We start from the raw sequence: 11,473 nt of genomic DNA on the forward strand, positions 1-11,473 counted from the left end.
ACTGATGCCAAGCATCCTTTTCCTTGAAGCTCCATGCTAGATCTCCTGTCCCAATCGCACCAACCCCAATCAAAGATCACACATGAGTCTCACCAGGCCACATGAAACACAAAATCACAAAATCACAAAATCACACAAAATCACAAAATTACAGCATCATTGGTGTTACATGACCTTGTGCTGGAATTGGAACTAACACTATCCTTCTCTTTTCTTCCCTTTTCTCCATTGCTTCACGTCTTTCTCTTTTTCTCTCTATCCTTTCATGTCGTGCAACGCGGACCATCTATATATAAGGTATCCAAATTATATTGACATTTAGAGCATCTATAACTCACCTCTATATTTGCCTCTAAACTCTATTTTATAGAAAAATCTACTCCAGTCCACCTCTATTCTATATCCACATCTAAAATAGAAGAAATTGTTATTTTTTTGTTCTATATATACAGAGGAACTTTATTTTTTCGTCTAATATAGTTGAACTTTTTTATTTGCAAAGTAATCCCTAACCTTTTAATTTTTCTTATATCTATGATTAAAATAGCTAAAATAAATACTTTAATGATTAACAATATTGAATAATTATTAATAATATTTTTTAAGTTATTAAATTTTATAAAAGTTACAAATTAACCTACTTCAACTTTTGTAAAACTTTTATCAAATTAAGCTGATATAGAGTACAATAAATCTCCAATAAATATGGATGAAATATTTATATTTCTTTACACAAAATGAGTTGTACATATGCCAATTTGTGGAACTACCTTTTTGTAATTTCACACTACTACACTCTACCTCATTTCTCATCTATCTCACATTCTTTTATTACGCAAATTAATAAAACTCATCCATTTTTCTAATTATAAATAATAAATGTACTAAAAATCTAATTAAGTTTTGAAAATATATTATTTTGCAATTTACAAAGAAACACTTATATATGTTAGACGTGAGAGCAATGTCTAGGCACCACCTTTGCATCCCCATCTTGGAAAAAATACTACCATAAATGTTGTTTTACTCTCTCCCTATCTCTTTCATCTCTAAATTATTAAATGGAAATGTTTAACACCAAAAATGCCATAAGAGGTCATTTTTTTTTTTCATAAGAGGTCATTTTTTGTCTTCACAGAACTGCATAAAGAATACTTGTATTTGATTTGAATGGTTTTTTATTGGCATAATAACCCAGGTAGTTTGTAAACTTTTCAAGATCAAGCTAGATCTATACAAAAATCAAAGCTTCATCTACTATGTCACGTGTTTATCAACTTTACTCTGTCTCAGTTACGTGCTGGCTTTGCTAATTTTGGTTACTCTGGTCCAGTTTCTTTGAATGTCTATATGAGATTTATACAAAGAAGTATCTTTCTGAAATAAATATTAGATTATCAGACTTGTGGACGCTAACTCTTGTGGTAGATGCGAAAGCGCGTACAATATGGTGATTTAATTATCTTGTTAGAAAGTAACCAGCAACGGACGAAAGTTCCTTCAAGTCTTCTTGGTCCAAAAACAAAAATAATTGTCTTTTTCTTTCTTTTGTGATGCAACAATTCTATCTTGAGCAAACCACGTATTTGATTTTTAAATTTCGTTTGCTTACAAAGTAAACCAATTGTTTTGTAAACCAAAGTAGATTGATAACCCGTGCTGGCACTCATTGATAAAGTTTTTAAAATTTTATTTCTTATTTATTTAATTAGTTATATTATAATTTTTTGGTGTTAGTGTGTAATTGATGTAAATTATGATTAGAGTGATTCGATTGAAGTGTCCCTCAATAACCGTAATCGAGAAGCTTTTGGAGTAAAGGTGTCAAAGTAGAGAATTGCAATGAATGTTTTCGTATTGCTTATCAATTGTGAAGAGTATAATATATATAGGCTAGCAATTTTTTGAGCCTTAAGTAAAGAGATAATATCAAATCTAACAAATATTAGTAATCCTAATCCTCCTAATATTTGTGTATATAGTCTTTTATTACTCCCCTTCAAGATGGCGAGTGGATATCTCAAACTCCCATCTTGCCAAGTAGATATATGAATTGTGCCCGTCCTAGTGCTTTCGTCAAGAAGTCGGCCACTTGTTCTTTAGTGGAGATAGACACCAGAGTAAGCTCACCAGCCTGAAATGCATCACGGATAATATGACAGTCATTTTCTATGTGCTTTGTGCGTTCGTGAAAAACCGGATTCTTCAAAATCTTGATGGCTGATTCATTGTCGCAGTAAAAGGAAACAGGTTCCTTATGAACAATGTTAAAGACAGGAAGCAATTCCATGAGCCACTGAATCTCCGAGTAGGTGAAAGACATTGCTCTGTACTCAGATTCAGCAGAGGAACGAGAAACAGTCTTCTGTTTCTTAGTTTTCCAGGACACCGGAGAATCGCCCAAAAGAACAACATAGCCGGTGATAGAGCGCCTAGTGAGTGGACACGCCGAGTAAGCTGTGTCACAATAAGCATTGACATGAAGCTCCTTACCGGAACTGAGAAAAAAGCCCTGACCAAGAGTACCCTTAAGGTATTTGATAACACGAAGTGCAGCAATCCAATGGCGTGCACGTGGTTTAGCAAGACACTGAGCAAAGAGATGAACAGCGTAACTCAAGTCTGGACGAGTAACCGATAAATAAACAAGGCATCCTACTAAGCGGTGATAACGAGAGGGATTATCAAACAACGGACCATTGTCGCGAGCAAGATTATGATTTTGTTCCAACGGAGTATCATAAGGACAACAACCAGTCAGTCCACACTCAGTGACAATATCCAAGGAATATTTCCTTTGACAAACATAAATACCATCGTTATTGCGAGAGATTTCCAAGCCAAGAAAATATTTGAGTACACCGAGATCCTTCATAAGGAAACAGTCACTAAGATATGCCTTAAATTTCGAGATAAGAGCGGAATCATTACCACCAATAATCAAATCGTCGACATAAACGATAACGTAGATGCATGACGAACCACGATGATAAGAGAACAAAGAGTAATCCTTCTTGTTTTGAACAAAACCAAACTGGAGCAAAGAATCAGAGAGTTTGGCAAACCAACATCGCGGAGCCTGCTTGAGACCATAAAGAGATTTACGCAGACGACAAACTTTGTTCGTATCACTGGAAGTATACCCAGGAGGAAGTTTCATTTACACCTCTTCCTTGAGATCGCCATGAAGGAAGTCATTATGAACATCCATTTGGTATAATTCCCAGTCATTAGCAGCAGAACATTTGAGAAAGACACGCATAGTCCGAGCCTTCTTTTTGTCGATTCCCACAGATAACCAAACGTGATTTATGTCTTTCGATGGTGCCATCAGATTTGAGTTTAACTTCGAAAACCCATTTGCAATCAATGGCCTTTTTACCTGGAGGCCAATCAACAACATCCCACTTTCAAAGTTGTTCCAAAGCAGTAATCTCATCCTTGGAAGATAAGCGCCAATGCTCATGTTGCATAGCTTCCTTAAAAGTTCTCGGTTCTGTATATGCATCAACAACAGCCAAAAAAGCTTTCTGCAAAGCAGAGAATCTATCAAGAGTCATAAAAGCTGACAAAGGATAGAGACACTTACTTGAAGACTTAGTGACTGTAGGAGAAGCGCAGGGAGGAGGTTTATCATTGACAGCAACCGTGTTGGTGACATACGGTTCAAGTCAAACTGACGGACGTTTAACGCGGTGTCCACGACCAAGTGGTTCGTCTACGACAGCAGGTGGTGTCTGCGTTGCCGGGACAGTATCAATTAAAACCGGTGCCGGATCAGGCAATATTGGGGGTTGAGGTGGCAGCAGATCAAGAGAAGTAGACTCCCCCTCAAGAATAGCGTCCTCAGCAGGAGAAGTAGACGCCCCCTCAAGAATAGCGTCCACAGCAGGAACGTCAATGAAACACTGATCAGGAGAGATCACCGTAGTGTTTTCACGGCCCAAAGTGTCACTGTCAGAGAAGAGTGTGAGACTTCAAACGGAAACACATTTTCATAGAACTGAACATCTCGAGAAACAAAGACAGCATGTGTATTTAGATCAAGAACAAGCCATCCCTTTTTACCAAAAGGGTAACCAAGAAATACACAGCGAGAGCTCCGTTCTTCAAACTTATTACAAGCTTTAGGTGTCCGAGTTGCATAACAGAGACAACCAAAAATATAAAGAGTAGTGTAATCAGGAGGTCGTTGATATAAAATTTCATATGGAGACTTGCCATCAAGGAGCAGAGAAGGCGTCCGATTGATGAGAAAACACGCAGCCTGAATACTTTCTCCCCAATACTTGATAGGAAGATGTTATTGAAATAACAGAGCTCGTGCTATATTGAGTATATGTCTATGTTTCCTTTCCACCCTTCCATTTTGTTGTGGCGTATAAACGCAGGAAGTGTGATGAGTTATACCATGTTATGTGAAATACAAACGCAAAGGTAGGAACTCAGTGCCATTATCCGAATGAACCGTCTTAACCTGCTTCCCAAATTGACGTTCGACTCGTGAGACAAATTTTTTGAGCACAGTTGTGACTGCTGATTTTTCACGCAACAAATGTGTCCATACCGCACGAGAGAAGTCATCAACAATGGTGAGAAAATATGTAGAACCACAAGTAGATTTCGTTTTATATGGACCCCAAACATCACAGTGAATCAAACTAAACAAATACTCAGCTTTATTAGAACTTTCAGAAAACGAGAAACGAGTCTGTTTTGCTCGACAACAAATATCACAAGTTGCTTCTAAATCACTAACACCAGTTGAAAAATTGCCAAAACCCGATAATAAAGTAAGAACTTTAGAAGAGGGATGTCCCATTCTCCTGTGCCACAAATCACGAGTATCTATCTTTCCAATCCAGCTTGCTTGAGGAATAACCGCACCAGTCAGATGATAAACCCCGTCCCGTGCTTCACCCGCACCAATCAAAGTCCTTGAAGTTTGGCCCTGAATCAAACAAAACTATTTGGTAAATATCATAGAGCTAGCAATGTCATCAAGTAAGTGAGAGACTGATATTAGAGTAATATGTAGATCAGGAGCATAGAACACGTTTCGGAGAATCATCTTTCCACCAAGGTTTAAGATGCCTCGACGTGTAGCCCACGTGAGACCATTATTCGGCAGTTTGATAGGACACACAGCAATAGAAGTAAGGTCACTGAGCGACGTAATGTCGCCAGTCATATGATGACTCGCACCAGAGTTGATGATCAAATCAAAACGAGGTCCATTGAGCCGGAGTTAGGGATGGGATGCCAGCAGGAGGTGTTGTTCTGACTTGATTAGCAATTGCTTGTGAACCACGTCCTTTGTCTCCCTGCGTGTTGAGTTCTTCCCATGGCCAGAACCAACACCAGTCCCTTTGTTTGAAGCCGTTTGATCAGGCCACCATTCGGGATAACCAACAAGTTTAAAGCATTTTTGTTTCTCATGACCAACATGCCTATAGTGAGTGCACAGAAGAGATTGTTTGGAAACAGAAACCGACAAGCCGATTGCTGTGCTTGGCATCTCCTCTTCCCTTGTCACTGTAAGATGACGTTCTTCTTATACAATTTGCGAGCACACTTGCCATATGTCCAGATCAGGTAAATGTGCTAGCAAATTCGAACGAGTAGTTCCAAATTTACGACCATCCAAACCCATCAAGAATTGATGGATACGAATCGCTTCTTGTTTCTTGTTAAACTGCACCATTGAAGTACAGCTTGACTTCTTACAGCAGCAGGAAAATCCTCTATCAAAAGCAGCAAGATCATCCCACAACATCTTTAACTTGCCGTAGTATTCCTCTACGAATTGTCCGTCTTGTTTAGTTTTCTGTATATCATCGTGAAGTTGATTTTCACGAGTGCTATCGTTCACCGAGAATCTCGTTTTGATGTTCTCCCACATGACAGAGACATCATCAACAATAGAGATAGATGAACGCAGTTTTTCTTCTATGCTAGCCATGATCCAGCCGATGATTAGGGAATTCGCCATATCCCATCGTTCTGCATCTTCGCTNCCATCCAAACCCATCAGGAATTGATGGATACGAATCGCTTCTTGTTTCTTGTTAAACTGCACCATTGAAGTACAGCTTGACTTCTTACAGCAGCAGGAAAATCCTCTATCAAAAGCAGCAAGATCATCCCAAAGCATCTTTAACTTGCCGTAGTATTCCTCCACGGATTGTCCGTCTTGTTTAGTCTTTCGTATATCATCATGAAGTTGATGTTCACGAGTGCCATCGTTCACCGAGAATCTCGTTTTGATGTTCTCCCACATGACAGAAACATCATCAACAATAGAGATAGATGAATGCAGTTTTTCTTCTATACTAGCCATGATCCAGCCAATGATTAGGGAATTCGCCATATCCCATCGTTTTGCATCTTTGCTACCATCTTCAGGTCGTTTCAAGGTTCCATTGATGAAACCCAGTTTTCTCTTTGTACGGAAAGCGTTCATCATGAACTTCGACCATCGCTCATAATTTTCTCCATTCAACAACACTGCGGTTAAAATCTAACCGCTGTGTTCACCGGGTTGAATCAGGTAAGGTGAGATCAAGACAGGTTCTTTCTTTGTATCATCGCCTGACATGTTCGTCGAGGATTAGGAAAAATTTCTTTGTTTTTGGTTTGTTTTTTTGTTTTTTTTTCGAGAGCAAAACTTTTAGTAAAGGTCAAAGGTAGACTCTGATACCATGTCAAAGTAGAGAATTGCTCTGAATGTTTTCGTATTGCTTATCAATTGTGAAGAGTACAATATATATAGGCTAGCAATTGCTTGAGCCTTAAGTAAAGAGATAAGATCAAATCTAACAAATATTAGTAATCCTAATCCTCCTAATATTTGTGTATATCGTCTCTTATTAAAAGGGCTTTCCCAAGTTGCATCATTGGGTAACATGACCTTGTGCTGGAATTGGAATACACTATCCTTCTCTTGCCTTCCCTTTTCTCCATTGCTTAGCCTCTTTCTCTCTTGTCTCATCTCTCACTGAGGAACATATCTAAATAATTGAGCCAGATTATTAGTATAATCCCATTTGCATTGAAAATTTTCCGCAATCTTCCAAAAATTCCATATTATATAGTTAAGTCGTCCTCGTGTGGCAACTACTCGTTCTAAACCTTTCTACACGTTAAAGTGACATTAACTCCCAAGAATAACATTGTTGGTTGGTTTGTTTGGCTCACATAAGAGTTGGTGCCTTGGTGGTTTTTAGCCACATTAGGTACTGTTTTGAAGATTTAAATAATAATTAAGATGTCATGAGGCTTGACTTGTAGTACGTAGTATCCAAATATATAACAAAATTTTCTCAGAAGTGGTTCTCCAAACTTGGTGCAATTATTTCATCAAAGTCCAAAGAGTTGGTATACAAGTACAATATTTTTCCTTTAAAAGTAGCAACACGTATGGTTCTCCAATCTTGGTGCACTTATTCGATCAAAGGGTTGGTACACGATTTAAGTATTTCGACTGGTAAAAAAATAACGATGAACCAATAGTAAATTCAGTTATATAACGGTAAGTAAGTCATATTTTGACACAAATTATAAAATAACTAGAATAAGATACGTGCTAGATCACGGGCTGGTATGTTTATTGTATTTTTTGAAAATTTTAAATATATATATCATATATATTGTTATAAGTTTTAAATTGTTATTTTTATTATATATCATGAAAATATGTTTATGTATGTCGATTTGGTATAACTGATTATTACCTTGTTAATTTAATGGATATATCCAGATTTTTTTTATGTTATTCTGTATATTTTTATTTTATTAAATTTGTTAATATTGTGAAAATAATTAGGTATAAAAAAAATGATTTGGTTAGAAATTTGTTAAGATGTGCATCTGCTTATAAGAAAATGATGTATAGATATTTATAATATTATAAACAATATACTTTAAGTTGTGGTATTTATTAAAAAAAGTAGGGGATTGATGTTTAATTATACGGTAACCATTTTCACACATTAAATATTTTCACATATCCACAAACAAATAGTAAATCAGTGAATTAAAAGCTTTTTATAAATTTTTTCGTAAACTTAAAGATATTTTTTCGTATAAATGTAAAATTTTGTTTATAAAAAAGAGAAATACCTAGAATGGCACACATTTGAGTTTTTGTTCCAAAACTAGCACGCACGCTGGAATGTTCCAAAACTAGCATTAGTATATTATTATTATTTTATCTCAAAATTTAATATAAGCTTATGATTTTAATTGAAACAACAATATCCGACGTTGTTCTAATTTTCTCCGGTGAGTTCTAACAGCGGAGACAAACTCTTCAATCACCAATCATCCATCAGATCTAAGAATTCTCGAAGTTTCGATGTTGATGAATCTGTCCAGTTACAGATCGAGATCAACAACAATAGCCGTTCCAAGGCCATCAATGTATCTGGATCCGACGATGCTCATGTCCAAGGCAACAACGGTGATGCTCCTGTCCAAGGTCACAAGCTTCATAGATCTTTGACTTCATACAACTGCGAGTAAAGTGAAGAAGGCGTTAGAGATGAAGAAATGAAACAGAGACGGATGAGGAGGAGCAGAGTAAGAAATCTTTCACAGTTGGTCAAACTCCAGGTAAAGAAATCAAGTATTAAGATTTTCTAGGGATAGTGGTGAAGGTATAATTTTAATTGTTAGTTTATTTGATTTGAATGGTCGTTGATTTGTGTTTGTTGTGTGTGTGATAGCTAACTGTTTTTCAGCTAGCGAAACGGTGAAGACAAGGTCCTCATTGGTGATTTTCATAGAGGTGGTTTTGTTGGAATCTCAATTGCTCTCACTCTTCAAAATGCCTTACAACTCTGTAATTTATACAGAACCACTGCAATTGGACTTTTTGATGTTCTCTACTATTGTCATGAGAACTGTTTCAGTGACCTCCTTCAGAACAAAATTGCAGCTTGGATTAATGTTTTCTTCTTACATCATCTATTTCTCAATGATTACTCATTTATTTTTCCTCTTAATCTTGGTGCATCATGGTGATGTGCTCTTCGACTTGTACTTCGTCGGAGTTGGGTAGTAGTGTTGATGAGGCAGAGTACAGTGGGGGAAGATTTTCTGGTTTTGGTAATCACCATTTTTTAGATTTCTGATTTTTTTATGAATAGCTTCCTAAATTATAAGGATGTTTTGCTAAATATTATGAATTTTTTCATAAATCTAAAAAAATGAGTTTTTGAATTTTGAATTTATTTTTGCCATAATGTATCACATACTCTATTTTTAGTGAGAGATTTGATTTTTTTTTGTGCATTTCTTGATATTTTATCTAGATATAGAAGAGTAATAATTTGATTTTGTGTCTTTATAAATATTTTATGAAGGCTATCCTGAAGTTTAATGTTTCCTTCATAAACATTATCTCATATTTCCAAAATTGAAATAAATGTGTTTCTAAATCTCTTTTTGATGTTTTGCCTCAATATGTAAAGATTACTCTATAAGTGAAGGGTAATGATATCAATTTTTGTGCATATCTGGGTGTTTACTAATATCTAGAATTTTTATGAAGGTCATCCTAAAATCTAAATTTTTAATGAAGGTTATCCTGAAGTTTAAAAAAGTTTTCCTGAATTTCCTGAAATCCTTCCTGGAATTTCAAGGAGTGCTGGATGTTAGGTTTTGGTGTTTCAAGTTGCAAGAACAGAAGAAGAAGTTCTAAAAAACAGAGAACTTAAACAAAAGGAAAAACAGATTAAAGGTTCTTGTTAAGAGCACTTCAAACAAATCTAATACTCTAAACATAAGAGATACTACGTAACAATAAGATAGTAGTGTTAATTGTTAAACTTCCAATGAATGAACAACTTGGTTTGGTTACGTTCTCTAAGACATTTTGTAAAGTTTTTGGGTTTGAATCTTGACATATGACAAACTGCTCACATTTTTTTTGTTTTTTATGAAAACCATCCTGAATTTTAAATAATCTTCCTAAATATCATTCACTCTTTCTTGAAATAGTTTTGTTTGCATCCAGCCTGGTGTTTTACCTAATGTTAATTGTTATACTTTTCATGAATGAACAACTTGGCTTATTTGTTACACTCCCTTATAAAATTCCTAAAGGCATAAGGTTCTAATCTTGACATATGCCAAAAAAACTCACTTTTTAATGTTTTTTATGAAAACCATCATGAATTTAAAAGATCCTTCCTAAATAATTTTTTTGCAACAAAAATGAGCACACTCTCTTACTTGTTTAATCCAAGTAAGAAAGAAAGCAATAAAATACATATCCAGCCTCTTCGAAAGGCATAATCACAAACGAAAAATATCTAGCACACTCTCTTTAAAGTGTTTCAGCTCCTCAGTTGGTACCGCTGGAGAAGGTCTAGGATGGGACATCCAAAAGAATTACCTTCTAACAAAGCCCTACAAGGGACACCAAGAACCATTCTAAGCTCTCTTGAACAAGTATAGATTTGATTGCCTATCTAATCGGTTCCAAAGTCAAGACTTGAGAAAAATTCGGGGTATCAGATGACAATCATGTGGTACCCCTGTTCAAATTGTTACTAGAACCTAGCATTCTTATGCCCCCTTGTCTGCTACTTCTTGCTTCACACTATAAGCACCTTAAAATCTGCATCCAGAAAATAGAGTTATTTGTCAATCCTCAAATACACTGAAACCATCTTAATGAATTTACATAGTAGCAGTATGTGGAAGACCATTTTAAAAACAAAATCATGATCATGAATCAAATCGTAATGAAGGCCAACATAGAGAGAGAAAGAGAGAGCACTTGCCACATACCTTAGCAAGCCAAACTGGAAGTCTTTGATTTTAGCAAGAATGAGAAAGACTCCATCGTATCTCATCTAATTCACAAAAGTTAAAATAGGCCAGGCGACGAAATCAGCAAGGTGAGGACAGATCGGCGACGAGAATACGACTAAGCAAACACGGCGGCGAGAACACGACTAAGCAAACACGTCGGCGAGAACACGACTATCATGATGACATATCGAAGATGAGAAATCGATTGGAAAGAGATCTGGGATGCTTCAAGATCTTAGGAGAGTAAGGGCTCGATTGGCTCATGGGAATCATTTGTTCGTCTCGTTTCGAGCTTATTTAGCTTGTGAAACTGCTCTATCGCTCTCTGATTAGAGCTCGTCCCCGTGAAAATTGGATCTTAAAAGTCTCCATTTCTGATTTTATTAATTTTATCAATATTTTCCTATTTTAATTATTTCTCTGAAATTAATGTTGTATCCCGTATGCTACTTCTGCAAAATATTAGACTATGTGCTAACTTTGGAACAAAAATCTAAATGTGTGCTATTTTTGTCAATTGCCATTTAAAAAATGGTTTTACAATTAAAGACAACAAAAAGAATTAGGAGAATTTGATAGAGAATGAAGGAAATTACATTAATTAGTTGGTATTAATGGCTCGAATATGAAACCAATAACGAAAGCTATTTTT

General features: G+C 36.0%; 1 protein-coding gene and 1 long non-coding RNA gene across 2 annotated transcripts; both read right to left on the bottom strand.

The window, feature by feature from the left end:
* Positions 2,021–3,160, bottom strand: LOC109126432 (uncharacterized mitochondrial protein AtMg00810-like). Its single transcript, XM_019229967.1, has one exon. The coding sequence runs from the start codon at positions 3,158–3,160 to the stop codon at positions 2,021–2,023; it is 1,140 nt and encodes a 379-aa protein (XP_019085512.1).
* Positions 10,178–11,256, bottom strand: LOC104711124. The gene is made up of 2 exons (XR_755209.2): positions 10,798–11,256; positions 10,178–10,624 (listed from the first exon to the last, which is right to left on the bottom strand). It is a non-coding gene; the product is annotated as an uncharacterized LOC104711124 (long non-coding RNA).

Source organism: Camelina sativa, chromosome 9 (assembly GCF_000633955.1).
Source record: "Camelina sativa cultivar DH55 chromosome 9, Cs, whole genome shotgun sequence".
Lineage (NCBI taxonomy): Eukaryota > Viridiplantae > Streptophyta > Magnoliopsida > Brassicales > Brassicaceae > Camelina > Camelina sativa.